This window comes from Hemitrygon akajei, chromosome 5 (assembly GCF_048418815.1).
Source record: "Hemitrygon akajei chromosome 5, sHemAka1.3, whole genome shotgun sequence".
In the NCBI taxonomy this organism is placed as follows: domain Eukaryota; kingdom Metazoa; phylum Chordata; class Chondrichthyes; order Myliobatiformes; family Dasyatidae; genus Hemitrygon; species Hemitrygon akajei.
In genome coordinates, this window is record NC_133128.1 from 179,889,963 (window position 1) to 179,909,791 (window position 19,829).

The window sequence follows — 19,829 nt, forward strand, 5'->3', positions numbered from 1 at the left end:
TTCCAGGGATGAAAGGGTTATCATACTTGGAGCGTTTGATGGCTCTGGGTCTGTACTCACTGGAATTTAGAAGGATGAGGGGGATCTCACAGAAACCTTTCAAATGTTGAAAGGACTAAACAGAGTAGATGTGGAAAGGATGTTTCCCATGGTGGGAGAGTTTAGGACAAGAGGGCACAGCCTCAGGATAGAGGGGTGTCAGTTCAAAACAGAGATGCGGAGAAATCTTCAGCCAGAGGGTGATGAATTTGTGGAACTTGATGCCACGTGCAGCTGTGGAGGCCAGGTCGTTGGGTATATCTAAGGGAGAGATTGATAGGTTCTTGATTGGACATGGCATAAAAGGTTATGGGAAGAAGCTGGGAAATGGGGTTCAAGAGGAGAATAAAAGGATCAGCCATGATTAAATGGCGGACCAGACTCGACGGGCCAAATGGCCTAATTCTGCTCCTATGTCTTATGGTCTTAAAATGTCTTTTCTTCAAATGGTTCAAATCAAATCGTTCAATTTAATATCAGAGAATAGATACAGTATGCAACCTGAAATTCTTACTCTTCACAGATCTCCATGAAACAAGAAACCCCATAGAATGAATGATAGAAATGTTGGAACCCCAAAGCCCCCCTCCCCCTCTCATCACATAAGCAGCTGCTGAAGCATCAACCCTCCCCCCTTCCCTCCCAACACTTGCGCCAGCAGAAGTACCCCCCCCCCACCCCGCCACCATGCAAGCAAGAGCCCATCAAAGAAACTATGATCTGGATCTCCATCGAAAATACTACAGTCCATAGCCCAGCAGTTCAGTATCTCAGACACGATCCCGTTCTCTCCATTGAGGGAGAGAAATATTGCTCCATCCTGGGGGGAGAAGATGATGACATCTAGAGGAAAAAAAGATTGAAGAATGATTTATTTTAAAAAAGTTACCTAAATTTAATTGCAGGAATTTATTTACTGATACTGTATATACTGTGCATATCCATATACTCTCAGACTCACAGAGATTACTGCTCCATCAATTTCAAATTAATGAATTTGAACTGAATTTGACATGTAGGTTATTAGCCAAAAGCCACTGCAGCTTAGATTCCACAGGTCTGCTTTTGTAAGTTTAGGTGGGAAGCTGAAGGAAATTTGATTGCCTAGACCTTAAAAAGCTGCTGCTGTTCTGGTGTGCTCCCATTTACACAAAATTAGAGCAAGGAAACATGTTTTGGTTTAATGCCTCAGGCGCATGCACTGTGCCTGCTGCCAGCCCCAGCAGTATCATACCTGTTCACTGTATCTATTAACGTAGGCCCATCAGTATGCTGCATTACTTGATCAGTGAACTGTTGGATGTCAACCCATAAGTGCAGGCTTAACATGGGTTAAATGAATTTACATTTCAGGGTGAAACTATAGAAACAGTTCAAGGTGAAAACAGAATGCATGCTGTTCATCTTCCATATGAAAATTCAGATCAACTCTCAATTTATGTTCAACAATCTTGTCTGAAATAGTCAGGGTGCTGACATTTATTGCTGAGTACACAAGCCATACTGCTGTCTTAACCAATCAAAGCTATATTGAATCATTGCCCAACTTAAACCCAGAGGCTTCAAACTGAAGAGCTAACCAGGGTGGATCCAGGGGAGATCCTCTGTTCGGAAAGAATACCCCTGAAGGTTTACACATTGATGCATTGCTTGAGTATAAATGATGACTTAATAATTTGACTTTCTACATTTATGGCTTATTTCTTTGCTTATTTCTTTGGTTTTAGTCTTCATGGTTGTAATCTATTCTTTCTTTACTTTTTTTAGCCAAGGGGTGGGGGCAGTTGCTTTGATTTGCAGATGTCCCCACTGAGAGCCAACAAGGCTGCTCTATAATTAATCAACAGACGGTACCGTGGGATGTGACAGCGTATTCCATTGAAGTCATGGGCTCTGCTCCCAGCATTGATAACTCGTAGAGTTCAGAAGGCAGGAAATGGTGGTCTCGGTTTTATTTATTTAGCAATACAGTGCGGAATAGGCCTTTCTGGCCCTTCAGTCTGCACCGTCCAGTGGTACTTAACTACCCCAGTTTAAACCTAACCTAATCACAGGACAATTTGCAGTGGCCAATTAACCGACCCGGCACATCTTTGGACTGTGGGAGGAAACCAGGGCGCGTGGAGAAAACCCACACATTACTTGGGAAGGAGTACAGAAATGCCTTACAGAGGATGCTGGGATTGAACTCTGAACTCCGACGCTGTGAGGTGTAATAGTGTCACACTAGGCTTGAGACTACAATCACTTACAGCCAGAGTGACACACGTCTACTTCTACACTTGCTTTTACATAGAACCGTGACACGCCTGTGAAGCAGTGGTCATGGACTTCCCATTTATTATTAACACTGCTCGGTAATGTTTCATCTGTGGAAAGAACTTACATGAGAAATATACGCAATGTTAATTTTTTATGCTTTACTAATCCTTTACTTCCAACACACAATCAAATAGTACAGCCCACATTTATGAAGATCATCTTATTGTACAATTAATAGCAGGTGTCTGTCTTTTTCGTGCTGATTGAATAGAGCATTTTTCAGTAAATTTAACCACAGACAAAAAAACTAGATTCATCACATAGATGCAGGTAGCAGCATGCTTACAATAACCCTGCTGCTTAATTGAACTGCATTAATTTCTGGAACATGCACCATGGTATGTTTACGTACACAGAAAAAAATCTAGGATATTTTTATCTGGTGTGGAAAGCCAGGTGGCTGACGCATCGCACTGAGGGAATTAAATAACAAGTGGAAAAGAATGAAACTATCAACTATTGAACTGCGGCCTCATTCAGTCCACGCGCATATTAACACAAGTTTGTTAGCATTGTGGCAATCCATGGGTAGCAAAGCTCTGACAGTCCAGGTTCAATCCTGCCCTCAACACGTACAAGCAAGCTGGATGAACTCAGCAGGTCGGGCAGCATCCGTTGAAAGAAGCAGTCAACGTTTCGGTTCGAGACCCTTCGTCAGGACAAAAGGAGGAGGGGGCAGGGGCCCTATAAAGAAGGTGGGGGGAGGGCGGAAAACCAATCCGGCCCTCTGCCACTCAAAGGCGTCAGAGTTGATGCACAAAGGTGGCGTGCAGTGTAACTGTGGGTGATTGTCTCGGACGTTTCTCAGCAATCGCAAGACCCTGTTGGCCATTGACAATGTAAGATGCTGCAGGTCTGTTTCCCTTGTTTGGTGGCATGCCAGGTGGCGGGGGGAGCTGCGTGCCCTCAGATGTCGTGGGGACTAGGGCCTCAAACCGTTGGCCTGCCCGCTGCCACAGTCCAAGAGAGAGACCCCGGAGGTGGTGTAGTGCGGCGTCCGGGTTGATGGCTGGCCTCTCCTGTTGATGCTGCCCCCTGTGTTCAATTGGTGGAATAACAAGCTGGATTGCAGTGGCTGCACACTGCCAAGAATCTGTACAATCAATTTGCGGGACATGTTGCCCAGCGTCTTGGACTATGTATGCATTCGTTGCTCGCTATCTTGAATATGCTGTGTAAGTTTTGCACCTTGGCCCCAGAGGAATGATGTTTTGTTTAGCTATATTGATGTATGGTTGAATGATAATTAAACTTGAATTTGTTTTGGAGATAACTGTGCAGAATTTCACATTCTCTCTGACCACATGGGTTTCTTCCACATTATGCTTTGAACCCCTATTCTAAAATTATACAGATAGATTAATTAACTGCTGAGGATTACTCTTCAGTGGAGGTAAACAGCAAAGAGGAACTGGTCATTGCAAAGAGGAGTTGAAAGACACATATAGGAGAGAACCAGCTACAAAGAGGTAGAGTAATAAGGAGGTGGATGGCACTAATGGCATTGCTCCATTGGAAGCCCCTTGGTTCAGACAGCTTTGACGTGTCATAAATACGAGATGAGCTCCTTGTGAATTTTACTCTGACCCATCTGACAAATTTTTGAGAGGTATTTGGAGAGAATCATGCTCATAATATGCATTGCCTTCTTCTAAGGTTCCAGATGAATGTAAATGAATATTCCACAATATCAAGCTGTAACCCACCTTTCCATCTCAACCACAGATGATAGATATAGGTATAAAAGATCTATGAGCCTGGTTTATATGAGGTGGTGGATGTTTCATGACGGTGACTTTGATTGTAGATTCAATTTAGTTTTCAAGCTCTCACATACTACTCAAGATTGCAGCCCAGAGATACATGGATGGCAGGGGTATGGAGGGTTATGGTCTGGATAGTACTAGGCAGTTTAAATGGTTTGACATGGACTAGATGGGCCAAAGGGCCCATTTCTGTGCTGTACTTTTCTATTACTCTATGACTTTATATTTTATAACAAGTATACATAATGTGGAGAATACTGACCTGTTTATGACTTAATCAATATACATTTCATTAGATGCAATACCACCTGAAGAATGCTACCTTCAAAACGTTGGTGAAATGTAAATATTTTTCAGACTGTTCCATCCTGAATATGTACATATTCCCAGTCCACTGTACCAGAACAGGAGTCACATGGGTATTGTTCAGAGATTGGATATGCTCTGCACTTATAAGACATATAGACATTGACACAAAATAAAATAATTTAATGTTGTAAGAAGTAAGTGCACATAATAAAGTCACACATGGGGGAAAGGAAAACTTTCTGTGTGAACTCCAATCTCCTTGTGCCCATTTTCACAATAACTCAGAGAATGGACTGAAACAATGGGATCTTTCTTCTTCCTTGACAGTCCCACAGGATAGAGAATAACTTGCTTCCACTCTGATTTTATGGCTTGTGAAGTGGCAATAAGGCCAAAGTGGAGTGCCAGATGCAGCAGGAAGTAGCCTATGACATTGGTGTTGGCATTGGTTTTAATTTTGGTATAGGTTTATTGACATGAGCGATCATGATCTTTCACCTGTCATTAATCTGTTGAGGGATTGTTGCCTGTGAGGAAGAACACCTTCACGCTGTTGCTCCTTCCATGACCATGATTGTTCCTGGCAAATTTTTCTACAGAATTAGTTTGCCATTACCTTCTTCTGGGCAGTATTGTTAGAAGATGGGCGACCCCAGCCTTTATCAATGCTCTTCAGAGATTGTCTACCTGGCGTCAGGGCTTGTGATATGCACCAATTGCTCATATGACCATCCACCACCTGCTCCCACATGACCCTGATCATGGTGGTGGGGGGGGGGGGGGCGGTTAACCAGGTGCTACACATTGTCCAAGGCTGACCTGCAGGCTAGTGGAGGGAAGGAGTGCCTTACACCTCCTTCGATAGAGTTGTATTCTCTCCCCACCGCCTGAACACAGCACATAATGATGATGATAGGTTTATTGTTGTCATGTGTATTGAGATGGGCAGCTTGTGAGCTAATGGGTTGCTTCCATCACTTATCTGTATGCTTCTGGTGCATGGCCCTGGTGCTTTTGACACCTTCCCGTAAGCTCTTCGCGTTCCACAGCTGCAGGTTAGAGGTTCCCAGACTGAATGGGAATATTGCGTTTCTTCAAGGAAGTTTTGAGTACATCCATGAATCATTTCCCCGTCTGCCTGGAGATATCCTCCCACAACTGACACTAGAATCCTGAAATAGACATTCTGTTCCAGACTCAGCTGCCGGAGGTGATCACCAGGTGGACAGGGGAAATGATTCATGGATCTACTGAAAACTTCCTTAAAGAAATGCAAGGTGTGATGACTGCTGAGGAGTCTCAGTCTGAAACATTGACTATTTACTCTCCTCCACAGGTGCTGCCTGACCTTCAGAATTCTTCCAGCATCTTGAGTGTGTTGCTCAGCTGCTTTCTTGTAATTCTACCTCACCTTTGGATGTGTATATAGGAATATAAGATACAACAGCAGGAATAAACCATACTGACTGTGAAAACTGTTCTGTCAATCAAAATTAAGATTTTCCATTAACTACTTCCTGGCCCTGATGAAGGGTCTGGACCTGAATTGTCGACTATCCATTTCCCTCCATTGATGCTGCCTGACCAGCTGTGTTCCTCCAGCATTTTGTGTGTTGCTTCCACTCTAGAAACTAGAAGAATTGAAACTTAGACATAGAGGTTCAGCCAAATTTCAGGCAGTTGGCTTTTGAGACTGAACACATGGTTGAGTGTTGGGTTGGAAAGCTGAGAAGAGCATGGCAGATGGAGAGTGAGGTCCGAGATCTGGATACAAGATTAGGAACTCATGGGAGACTGCAGGAGCGATCACAAATCAAATCAATGACGAGGCACATCAAATGAATATGGCAAGGATAGGAGATGCAAAGCTTATATTAGAGGAGATAATGACTTGTTACAGTATCTTCGTCAATTTGAGTTTGCAACTTGATCCTGTAGGTCCATGATTTCTAACTATCCATCTTAAATTCTATGGTTTCACCTTATGATGTTTCACAAGACAAGTATGTCCTGGAGTTTACTACTGGCTGCCCTGATCTTATGCAATATGCTACCAATGACGTATAAATACATCTTATTGGGGCCTTTTTGCCAGCTTAAAAATTCTCAAGAACAGCTAAAAGTTGCGCAGTCTAATAGATTTGATGAAATGGGTTTCTTTTCCCTCATAACGTGGATCAGGCCAGGTTGTCAACATCAGAGTAGTATAATCCATAGGGTTCATTCATGACACAGTTCTGCTTGCCTGCATAACTGGTTTCTGGAATTCTGTCCTCAGTTAACTGGCTCCTGTAGGTTTACTGAGGCACGAAGCTCTCCATGGGAAACCTAAAGCCTGCCAGTTGGAACTGTAACACAATTTTTCCTTTTTTTTTTGCGTCTTTAGCAACTACTGACATCAATTCTGCATGAAAGCAGGACTGGAGGGATTTTAACTGAGAAATTCTTAAAATACAAAGCCTAGAGATGAAGTCTATGTGACAGTCACCAATATCAGCCAAGAAGATGTAACATATTGTCTTAAGTGTCACTACACAAATAAGAAGAAAAGAGCTGTCAACATTTCATTTTAAGATATCAGTAAGCTCAATGACAATAACTTCACAGTTAAACAGCCATTTAAACTAACATACCCTATTTTAGCATATCCTAATTCAGGCATAGGAGGACAGTCTGTGTCAGAACAGTCAGAGCACTAATTTCAATGGGAAAGTCATTTTGATTTTATCATCTACAAACGTTTGTATTTGCAAATACTATTTTGGCTGCAGGCTTGATGAAAATGTTGATTTGGAAGTTTCTCAACACAGAAATACTGGGTAAATAATTTGGATTTAGTATTTGTTCATTACTAATAAGACAAACAAGGCAGGAGCATTTTGAATCTTCCCACCTCTAGGCTTCCCTCATCAAATCCTTCTTGTTTTCCATTATCTATTGACTTAGCCTAACGCCCATGAATTCCGACTTCCACCAGTAGTAATATTATTGGCATTATTCCCCAGGTTTTGGAGCAGAATTGGAGTTTGGGCAGGTAAGTGAAACATGAATTGAGAAAACCCTCTGGTCTCGTGCTTCAGCGAGACGGTGTTGAGGTTGGGCCTCAGTGATGGTGGAAGCAGAGGATCTGTTCCCACAACCCCAGTCCTCCAGCTTCTTCCGCTCCAATTACTTCTCTTCTTCTGATTGATTTTAAAGGCTCGTCATATATTATCCTTTCATCCAGTTTCCTTGTTCAGACAGATGGGCAAGGGCAAAGGTTAAAAGCAGCATGAGACGCTGAAAAATTGCAGGTTAGGAGTCATCTTAAGCTAACACCAGTGTGCAATTGTGCAGCATGAATGACAGCTTCTGGAAAAATGAATGGATAATAAAGGAACAATACTTACATTTATTTGAAAGAAGAAAACTACAAATGTTGGAAGTCTGAAGCAAAGGCAGAAAGTTCTAAAATACTCACAGATCAACTGGCATTAGTGGGGGAAACTCATATTCCAAAATAAATTCATTATCAAAAGTACCTATATGTCACCATGTACTACCCTGAGATTCATTCACAGTAACTATAAAGAAACGCAATAGAATCAGTGAAGAACAGTATACAGCAAAGACAGACAAACAAACAATGTGCAAAACAGAACAAACTGTACAAATACAAAAAAAGGAAAATAATAATACATACATACATTAAATACATCAGATGAAGAAACCAGAATTATCAGTTCAGAAACAATAAAAAAGATTTATACAGGACATTGAAACTAAATTCAACGCATGAAAATGTCACCAACCAAAGCACAGAATTGCCAACAAACACAGAGATAATGAACTTTTGGTCTAATATCTGGTCAAACAGCGTGACACACAATCAAGCAGCAAGCTGGAATGGGGAGGGAAAAAGACACAGTCGTAAAATTGAAGTTACAATGGATATGCTGAAAGAGGTTATATGAAATACCCACAACTGGAAAAGTACTGGAAATGACAATATTCATAATTATTGGTACAAAAAATTGACTTGCCTTCATCTGTACTTCATTATGCATATCAACAATTTTCTTAAAAATCCTGTAAAAGTACCTGCATTTTTAAAAAAATTTTTAAACTTTTTTTATTGAGTTTTCAAATAATTACAGAAAGAAAAGAAAATATAAAAAAATATATATATACCCTTCCCCCCTCCCCTTAACCCCTCCTCCCTAACATCCCTATAGAAAAAAAAGAAAGAAAGAAAGAAAGAGTGCCTGGATATCGGAAGATCCCCACATGCTCCATGGAGTTCGCAATAACTTTAATATATATATTTATTTATTTCCCCAAATAACCAATTATTTCATCTTCGGAGCACCTATATATTTAATCCTGTCTTTTGTAAATAAGGGTGCCAAATTTTCAAAAATGTTTCATACAGGAATTAATAATACAGGCAATTAAACAAGGAGTCCATAAGTCAAGACAAAAATGGGAAAGTGACTTGAATATTAAAATTGAAGAAACAAATTGGTCAAGACTATGTCTTGATAGTATGACAAATACAATAAATGTCCGGTTAAGATTAGTGCAATATAATTTTTTACATCAATTATATATTACACCACAAAAAATAAATAAATTAAACCCAAATTTATCTGATCAGTGTTTCCGATGTAACCAAGAAATCGGTACTTTATTACATTCTACTTGGTCTTGTTCTAAAATTCAACCTTTTTGGACAAATTTAAGAGTTTTATTGGAACAAATTATTGGAACACAACTTCCACATAATCCAATATTATTTTTACTAGGCAATATTGAAGGGATAAAACTAAAACCCAAATTGAATAAATATCAGAAAGAATTTATAAAAATTGCTCTGGCAGTAGCCAAAAAGGCTATTGCAGTTACTTGGAAATCGGATGCATACTTAAGTATAGATCGTTGGAAGAATGAAATTTATAGCTGTATTCCACTTGAAAAAATTACTTATAATTTAAGAGATAAGTACCTGCATTTTTGACAGAAGGTAAATCTTATCTCTTACCTAAGGGAGAAATCACTAAAGATCCATCAAAATATCATCCTATGACTTGTTTACAAACTATATATAAAATAGTAACATCATGTATCTCACAACTGATTGCCAGTCACTTGGATAACCACGGTATACTTACAGACAAGCAGAAAGGATGCCGTAAGAGTATGAAGGGATGTAAAGATAATAGATTCCGTAATTCTAAATCAACCCAGCAGAAAAGCAGAACTATTTCATGTTGCTGTATTGACTCTCAAAAATCATTTGATTCTGTCCGACACTCCTGATTAATAGAAGTTCTTAATATATATAAACTACACCAAATCCTTGTGAGATTCCTGCAACATCTGATGAAGCGTTGGTATGCTATAATCACTCTACTTATTAACAGCCAAAAAAGAACAACCACCGTTATCAAAATAATCTGAGGCATTTTCCAGGGTGATTCTCTAAATTTACTATGGTTCTGTCTAGCTTTAAATCCGCTCCCTGATTTATTAAATTGGACAAAAATTGGGTATCAAATCAGAAGCAATGAAATGAGCTATAACTTAACATACCTTTCATACATTTACAAACAAGAGAAAATCTGTAGATGCCGGAAATCCAAGCAACACACACAAAATGATGGAGGAACTCAGCAAGCCAAGCAGCAACTTTAGAAAAAAATATAGTCAACGTTTCGGAGTGAGACACTTCAGCAGGACTGGAGAAAAAAAAGCTGAGGAGTAGATTTAAAAGGTAAGGGGGAGGGGACAGAGAAACGCAAGGTGATAGGTGAAACAGGGAGGGGGAAGGATGAAGTAAAGAGCTGAGAAGTTGATTGGTGAAAGAGATACAGGGCTGAAGAAGCGGCAGTCTGATAGAAGAGGACAGAAATCTATGGAAGAAAGAACGGTGGGGGTGGGGGGGGGGGCGGAGGAGCACCATAGGGAGATGATGAGCGGGCAAGGAGATAAGGTGTGAGAGGGAAAAGGGGATTGGGAATGGTGAAAGGGAGGGTTATTACCAGAAGTTCAGAAATCGATGTTCATGCCATCATGCTGGAGGCTACCCAGAAAGAATATAAGGTGTTGTAAATCTCTAGAAAGCCACAATACTGAATACCACTGGAATATTCCAGAAGTTCCTAGCATTTGAGAGATAAGTGTGCTTGGCAATCCCCATACCTTGGGTTTTACCAGCTTGAGCTGAGAAAAAAAAATTAATAACAAAAGATATGCAATAAGTATGAGATGTAGAGTTCTTAAAAGTGAGCCTATAGGCTGTGGAATCAGTTTAGTGTTGAGGCGGGTGAAGTTATCCCCTCTGGTTCAAGAGCTAGATGGTTGATGAGTAATAACTATTTCTGAACCTAGTGGTGTGGGACTTGAGGCTTCTTTACCTCCTTCCTGATGGGAAGAAAGAGAAACTAAGCTGATACTTCTAAGTAAGGGTATAACAATAAAATATAATGCATTATTACATTAGGATTTGAAGTATAGTTACCCTTATTCTGTAAGTAAATGGGACAAACGACTGGTGCAGGACTTGGATTGAACAATTATCCTTCACCTATTTCACCCATGCAGTAACACAAGACAGTGCCAATTTAACCTTTGGAGAAAGGACACGTTCTTCTCTATTGCTGTCTGTGACCAAGAGCACAATGGAATAGAAGATAACAGCATCCTCATAATTTAACCTGATACATCTCATTTCCTTGTTGTTCCACAGTGACTTCTAATTTATAAGCCGCAGATGGTGCATGATACACCTCTAGCTTACATCCCAGCTCTCCACCCCTACCTTTGTGCTTCTCCCTTACAGACCTAGTGAATGTAATAGTGGAAGAGCAACCAAAGATTGAAGACGTCTGGCATTAATATTTTGAGTTGTCAGTTCAAATATAGACATTGGGTATAATTCATTTGGAATCAGGGTCCATGTTTCTTGAATCAGTATAATATGAGTGTAGCAGCTACGAGAGCTGAAGATTGATGCAGGTGTCAGCTCAATAGAACATAAGTATTCCACAGTAATGGGCTGGCTGGCGGTGTAACGGCATCAGGCAGCTGGTGCTGAGTTCAAACCCAGTCAGGTCCCAACCTGGGCGGCAGCAGTATCTGCACGGAAAAAAGGCCTGCCAATCTACTTCTGTATCTTGCCATGAAAACCCTATGGATCCTATGGACCACAAGGTCACAGAGAGTCGGACCTGACTTAATGACTGAACACCAATACAAACAAAATGCTGGAGGAACTCTGCAGGCCAGGCAGCATATTTTTCTGGCCAAGACCTTTCATCAGGACTCTGATCTACAACTCTGCCTTGGCTGAAATTTCTCACCTAGTTGCATGTTGTCTGTAATCACTTGAACCCCTTTCCCTTTCCCCCCTTGTGGCCAAGGCAATGACATTCACCTGAGTATGCCAGTTCCCGCACATCATCTTCAACCGACTAGGCTGAGCTTGGAAAGTTAGCTCACACGGGGTAATAAAATTCCTGCAGCTGTCGGGGTCATCAGAGTATCTCCCTGGTGGAGTAACTCTCAGTTCTGGCCAAAAAGCGATTACAGGAGCTAAAGCACTAGTAGCCATGGTTGATGAGATTGTTGAAGAGCAGGATCTGGGATATGATGGGAGTGGTATTGACGTGGTTAAAGGCTGATAAATTGCATTTGTAAGAGTAGTAACGGCTGTCTCCTGATTCTGGCTCTCAGCAGTAAGCTGCTGAACTGACTGAGGCCTCGAGAAGGGGCACAAGGAAGCACAAAGGGAAGTGGTAGGATGTGGTGAACTCTCCTGCAGATGATTCTTTACTCAATGGCAGCTTGTCAGAAAGCCTGAGTTTGCCCCAGGAAGCACTGTCAGAGGCCGGCACCAGTGCAGAACTTTGGGCAAATCCTTGAGCTTAGAAACAGTGAGAAACCTGAGCACAATAGAAGGGAGATTTCATTGAAACCTACTGACTATTCAAACCCCTAGATACAGTAGACATGGAGAGGATGTTTTCAATCACGGGAAAGTCTAGGACCAGAGGGTGCAGCCTCAGAACAGAAGGACGTTGACACTAGGTTGCCTCCCTGGTGCCAGGGTCCGCGATATCTCGGATCGAGTTCTCAGTATTCTCAAGAGGGACGGTGAGCAGCCAGATGTCGTGGTCCATGTAGGGACCAATGACATGGATAGGAAGAAGGAGGAGGTCCTGCAAAGAGAATTTGGGGAGTTAGGTGCCAAGTTGAAGGACAGGACCTCCAGGGTTGCAGTCTCAGGATTGTTACCCGTGCCACGTACTAGTGAGGCCAGAAATAGGAAGACAATGCAGCTAGAGATGTGGCTAAGGAATTGGTGCAGGAGGGAGGGCTTCATGTTTCTGGACAATTGGGCCTTGTTCCAGGGAAGGTGGGACCTGTTCCGACGGGATGGGTTGCACCTGAACTGGAGGGGGACTAACATCCTTGTGGGAAGGTTTGCTAGTGCTGCTCCGGGGGGTTTAAACTAGATTTGCAGGGGGAGGGGAACCAGACTGTTAGAGCAGATAGTGAGGTGGAGGAGGATAAAGGTCATGCGAGAGCTGCAAGTATAGTGCATGGAGTAAAGCCAGATCTAACATATAAAGAGGCTTTGAGGAAAGAGAAACAGAATAAAGGGTGTAAAGGTAGTAAGGTAGAAGGGCTAAAGTGCATGTACTTCAATGCAAGATGCATCAGGAACAAAGATGATGAACTGAGAGCTTGTAAACATACTTGGAATTATAATGTAGTGGCCATTACAGAGACTTGGCTGGCACCAGGGCAGGAATGGATTCTCAATATTCCTGGATTTCAATGCTTTAAAAGGGATAGAGAGGAGGGGAAAGGGGAGGAGGGGTGGCATAACTGGTCAGGGATACTATTACAGCTGCAGAAAGGGTGGGTAATGTAGCAGGATCCTCTTTTGAGCCAGTATGAGTAGAGTCAGGAACAGGAAGGGAGCAGTTACTCTATTGGGAGTATTCTATAGGCCCCCTGGTAGCAGCAGAGATACGGAGGAGCAGATTGGGATGCAGATTTTGGAAAGGTGCAAAAATAACAGGGTTGTTATCATGGGTGACTTTAACTTCCCTAATATTGATTGGCACCTGATTAGTTCCAAGGGTTTAGATGGGGCAGAGTTTGTCAAGTGCGTCCAGGATGGATTCCTGTCACAGTATGTTGACAGGCTGACGAGGGTGAATGCCATACTAGATCTAGTATTAGGTAACGAACCAGGTCAGGTTACAGATCTCTCAGTGGGTGAGCATCTGGGGGACAGTGACCACCGCTCCCTGACCTTTAACATTACCATGGAAAAGGATAGAATCAGAGAGGACAGGAAAACTTTTAATTGGGGAAGGCCAAATTATGAGGCTATAAGTTTAGAACTTGCGGGTGTGAATTGGGATGATGTTTTTGCAGGGAAATGTACTAGGGACAAGTGGTCGATGTTTAGGGATTGCTTGCAGGATGTTAGGGATAAATTTGTCCCGGTGAGGAAGATAAAGAATGGTAGGGTGAAGGAACCATGGGTGACAAGTGAAGTGGAAAATCTAGTCAGATGGAAGAAGGCAGCATACACGAGGTTTAGGAAGCAAGGATCAGATGAGTCTATTGGGGAATATAGGGTAGCAAGAAAGGAGCTGAAGAAGGAGCTTAGGAGAGCAAGAAGGGGGCATGAGAAGGCCTTGGTGAGTAGGGTAAAGGAAAACCCCAAGGCATTCTTCAATTATGTGAAGAACAAAAGGTTGACAGGAGTGAAGATAGATAGATAGATAGATAGATAGATAGATAGATACTTTATTCATCCCCATGGGGAAATTCAACTTTTTTCCAATGTCCCATACACTTGTTGTAGCAAAACTAATTACATACAATACTTAACTCAGTAAAAAAATATGATATGCATCTAAATCACTATCTCAAAAAGCATTAATAATAGCTTTTAAAAAGTACTTAAGTCCTGGCGGTAGAATTGTAAAGCCTAATGGCATTGGGGAGTATTGACCTCTTCATCCTGTCTGAGGAGCATTGCATCGATAGTAACCTGTCGCTGAAACTGCTTCTCTGTCTCTGGATGGTGCTATGTAGAGGATGTTCAGAGTTATCCATAATTGACCGTAGCCTACTCAGCGCCCTTCGCTCAGCTACCGATGTTAAACTCTCCAGTACTTTGCCCACGACAGAGCCCGCCTTCCTTACCAGCATATTAAGACGTGAGGCATCCCTCTTCTTAATGCTTCCTCCCCAACACGCCACCACAAAGAAGAGGGCGCTCTCCACAACTGACCTATAGAACATCTTCAGCATCTCACTACAGACATTGAATGACGCCAACCTTCTTAGGAAGTACAGTCGACTCTGTGCCTTCCTGCACAAGGCATCTGTGTTGGCAGTCCAGTCTAGCTTCTCGTCTAACTGTACTCCCAGATACTTGTAGGTCTTAACCTGCTCCACACATTCTCCATTAATGATCACTGGCTCCAGATGAGGCCTAGATCTCCTAAAGTCCACCACCATCTCCTTGGTCTTGGTGATATTGAGACGCAGGTAGTTTGAGTTGCACCATATCACAAAGTCCTGTATCAGTTTCCTATACTCCTCCTCCTGTCCATTCCTGACACACCCCACTATGGCCGTGTCATCAGCGAACTTCTGCACATGGCAGGACTCCAAGTTATATTGGAAGTCTGATGTGTACAGGGTGAACAGGACCGGAGAGAGTACGGTTCCCTGCGGCGCCCCTGTGCTGCTGACCACCGTGTCAGACCTACAGTCTCCCAACCGCACATACGGAGGTCTATCTGTCAAGTAGTCCACTATCCAATCCACCATGTGAGAGTCTACTCCCATCTCCGTTAGTTTGTGCCTTAAGATCTTGGGCTGGATGGTGTTAAAGGCACTAGAGAAGTCAAGGAATGTAATCCTCACAGCACAACTGACCCCCTCTAGGTGAGAGAGTGATTTGTGCAGCAAATACGTGATAGCATCCTCCACTCCCACCTTCTCCTTATAGGACTGATTAGAGATAAAAGTGGGAAGATGTGCCTGGAGGCTGTGGAAGTGAGCGAGGTTCTCAATACTTCTCTTCAGTATTCACCAATGAGAGGGAACTTGATGACGGTGAGGACAATATGAGTGAGGTTGATGTTCTGGAGCATGTTGATATTAAGGGAGAGGAGGTGTTGGAGTTGTTAAAATACATTAGGAAGGATAAGTCCCCGGGACCTGACGGAATATTCCCCAGGCTGCTCCACAAGGCGAGGGAAGAGATTGCTGAGCCTCTATCTAGGATCTTTATGTCCTCATTGTCTACGGGAATGGTACCGGAGGATTGGAGGGAGGCGAATGTTGTCCCCTTGTTCAAAAAAGGTAGTAGGACAGTCCGGGTAATTATAGACCAGTGAGCCTTACGTCTTTGGTGGGAAAGCTATTGGAAAAGATTCTTAGAGATAGAATCTATGGGCATTTAGAGAATCATGGTCTGATCAGGGACAGTCAGCATGGCTTTGTGAAGGGCAAATCATGCCTAACAAGCCTGATAGAGTTCTTTGAGGAGGTGACCAGGCATATAGATAAGGGTAGTACAGTGGATGTGATCTACATGGATTTTAGTAAGGCATTTGACAAGGTTCCACACGGTAGGCTTATTCAGAAAGTCAGAAGGCATGGGATCCAGGGAAGTTTGGCCAGGTGGATTCAGAATTGGCTTGCCTGCAGAAGGCAGAGGGTCATGGTGGAGGGAGTACATTCAGACTGGAGGGTTGTGACTAGTGGTGTCCCACAAGGATCTGTTCTGGGACCTCTACTTTTTGTAATTTTTATTAACGACCTGGATGTGGGGGTAGAAGAGTGGGTTGGCAAGTTTGCAGATGACACAAAGGTTGGTGGTGTTGTAGATAGTGTTGAGGATTGTCGAAGATTGCAGAGAGACATTGACAGGATGCAGAAGTGGGCTGAGAAGTGGCAGATGGAGTTCAACCCGGAGAAGTGTGAGGTGGTACACTTTGGAAGGACAAACTCCAAGGCAGAGTACAAAGTAAATGGCAGGATACTTGGTAGTGTGGAGGAGCAGAGGGATCTGGGGGTACATGTCCACAGATCCCTGAAAGTTGCCTCACAGGTAGATAGGGTAGTTAAGAAAGCTTATAGAGTGTTAGCTTTCATAAGTCGAGGGATAGAATTTAAGAGTCGTGGGGTAATGATGCAGCTGTATAAAACTCTAGTTAGGCCACACTTGGAGTACTGTGTCCAGTTCTGGTCGCCTCACTATCAGAAGGATGTGGAAGCATTGGAAAGGTACAGCGGAGATTTACCAGGATGCTGCCTGGTTTAGAGAGTATGGATTATGATCAGAGATTAAGGGAGCTAGGGCGTTACTCTTCAGAGAGAAGGAGGATGAGAGGAGACATGATAGAGGTATACTAGATATTAAGAGGAATAGACAGAGTGGACAGCCAGCGCCTCTTCCCCAGGGCACCACTGCTCAGTACATGAGGACATGGCTTTAAGGTAAGGGGAGGGAAGTTCAAGGGGGATATTAGAGGAAGGTTTTTTACTCAGAGAGTGGTTGGTGCATGAAATGCACTGCCTGAGTCAGTGGTGGAGGCAGATACACATGAAGTTTAAGAGGCAACTGGACAGGTATATGGAGGAATTTAAGGTGGAGGGCTATATAGGGGGCAGGGTTTGAGGGTTGGCGCAACATTGTGGGCCGAATGGCCTGTACAGTGCTGTACTGTTCTATGTTCTTTTGGTATGGCCCAAGTGCTGAGAGAGAGAGGGACTGAAGGTGATCAACGGTTCACTGGATTCATAGGAACTGTGCAGAAGTTAAGAATAAACAAACACCAGGCCAACTGGCTGTTAACTAGAACTTTCAAACTAAAGCTAATGCTGATACTGTGGCTTGGCTGTAGCAGCTTAAAGATGAAATAAACAGCACTCCTTAACAGTGTCTGTCTAAACAGTAGTCGTCTTTCCTGGAATGAGGACTGCAGTAAGCAGGAAGCGTTGACGCGGCTCTGCTTTTCGTCAAGTCTCGACAAGACTGGAATGAGAGGAAAGGAGTTAAATATCACCATGGTGAAACACTATTCGGTTGGCTCATGAGCGTGATTGCTGAACCCGTTCTACAGCCCGCCTGCATGGGCACACAGACCCCATGGCACAGCCCATGATTGCGACAGGGCTCCCCTCCCTGGCCACAGCTCCCGAGGCAATAGAGACCTGTTCCTACTGGGTGAGAGACTTGTCCAGGATGCCATGGGCTAGAACCCAAGGACATTCCTCATGGCTATACCCCTCCCAGTCCACGAGGTATTGAGCCTTGCCCCAAACCCAGCAAGATACCAGGAGACATAGAGTAGATGAGGGACTCATCCACTAAGCAGGGAGGAAGGGGAGGGAGGAGGTAGTCACTGCTTGAGCTGGAAAACATGAGTCACTGGGTGAATCTTCTTTGATGATGTAGGTACAATCTTTCTAAGTAAAAGAGGGCTTGTTGACAGCCCTCTCCATCATGAATGGTCCCATATAGCATGGGGCCAATTTACACCATAGGACCATAAAATATAGGAAGAGAATTAAGCCATTTGGTCCACTGGGTCTGCTCCGCCATTTCATCATGCCTGATGCAAATTTCCTTTCAGCCCCAGTCGTCTGCATTCCCCCCTGTATCCCTTTATGCCCTGACCAATCAAGAATTTATCAACCTCTGCCTTAAATATACATAAAGACATGGCCTTCCACAGCTGCCTGTGGCAAAATATTTCACAGATTCACCACACTCTGGCTGAAGAAATTCCGCCACATCTCCATTTTTAAAGACGCCCCTCTATTCTGAGGATGTGTCCTGTGGATTGAGACTTCCCCACACAGGAAACATCCTCTCCACATCCATGCTATCAAGGCCATTCAACATTGGATAGGTTTCAATAAAGGTCACCCCTTATCCTTCAGAAATTCTAGTGAATACAGGCCCAGAACGATCAAACGCTCTTCATCTGACAAGCCATTCAATCCTGGAATCACTTTCACGAATTTCCTTTGAAACCTCTCTAGTTTTAACACATACCGGATCATGCCATCGAGCCCTGTGGGTTCTCCCTGTTCCGGGCAGACATGTCGAGAAACCACAGCGGGAAGAGTAAAGGAGGAGGGGTATGCTTCACGGACAACAGTGCTTGGTGCGACATGTGCATGCACTCAACTCCTTTCGTTCCTCAGACCTGGAATACCTGGTGCTGCTGTGCAGACCCTACTGGCTGCCTAGGGAGTTCACGGCTGTCATCATCACAGCGGTGTACATTCCGCCGCAGGCTGATACTGACCTGGCTCTCAAGGAACTGTACCAGACCATCACCACGCCGGAGACTGTATACACAGAGGCTGCCTTCATCATTGCCGGTGACTTTAATGGAGCGTCGCTGATGGAAGTCTCTCCGAAGTTTTGTCAGCACATCCAAGTGAACACTCGTGGAGATAACACACTTGACCCTCCCGCAACGCTTACAAAGCTCTCCTTCGCCCAGCTTTTGGAAAATCAGATCACTCTTCAATTCTGCTTTTGTTGATGTACAGGCAGAAGCTGAAGCAAGAGGCGGCCATAGTTGAAACCCTGCACTGTTGGTCCAACCAATCGGCCTCCATGCTGCAGGACTGCTTCAATGATGTCGACTGGAATGTCTTCCACGATGAGAATGTCTCTCAGTCACGGATGGAGTCACGTGCTTCATCCAGAAGTGCATCGACGATGTTGCCCCCAGAAGTCGGTCAGGGTCTTCCTGAACCAGAAACCCTGGATCAACAGTTCCGTGCGAGCAGCACTTACAGCACAACATCGAGCTTACGTCGCTGGTGATCAACTAGAGCTCAGGAAAAGCAGCTGTGATCTGCGCAAAGCTATCAAGCATGTGAAACAACAATACAGGGAGAGGATTGAATCAGGATTCACAATGAATAGCACACGTGACTTGTGGCCAGGGCTGCATACCATCGCAGACTTCAACGCCAAACGTTGTGGTGCCGCCAACATTGCGGCCTCTCTCCCAGATGAGCTCAATCACTTTTACACTCAGTTCAATATCACTAACTCTGAGCCTCCGAGGAAAGCCACCGCTACAACCTGCAACCTGGTCATCTCCGAGGCTGAGGTACGCAGATGTTTCCAACGAGTGGACAGTCGCAAGGCTGCAGGACCGGACGGCGTCCCAGGGCGGGTACTCAGGATGTGCACAGCACAACTGGCAGGTGTGTTTACTGACATTTTTAATCTCTCCCTCTCCCAGAGTAGAGTGCCCTCCTGCTTCAAGTTATCCACCATTGTCCCTGTACCAAAAAAGACCAAGGTAACATGCCTGAACGACTGGCGTCCTGTCGCACTCT

At 43.6% G+C, this 19,829-nt stretch overlaps 1 protein-coding gene across 1 annotated transcript in view; it reads right to left on the reverse strand.

Moving 5' to 3' along the window:
- Positions 1-769: 769 nt before the first annotated feature.
- LOC140728516 (uncharacterized) overlaps positions 770-19,829 on the reverse strand; it is a 257,010-nt gene continuing 237,950 nt past the window's right edge. Inside the window, exon 4 of the mRNA XM_073047349.1 lies at positions 770-882. Within this exon, the coding sequence (XP_072903450.1) occupies positions 810-882 (73 nt within the window). The 3' untranslated portion in view covers positions 770-809. The remainder of the gene's footprint in view (positions 883-19,829) is intronic.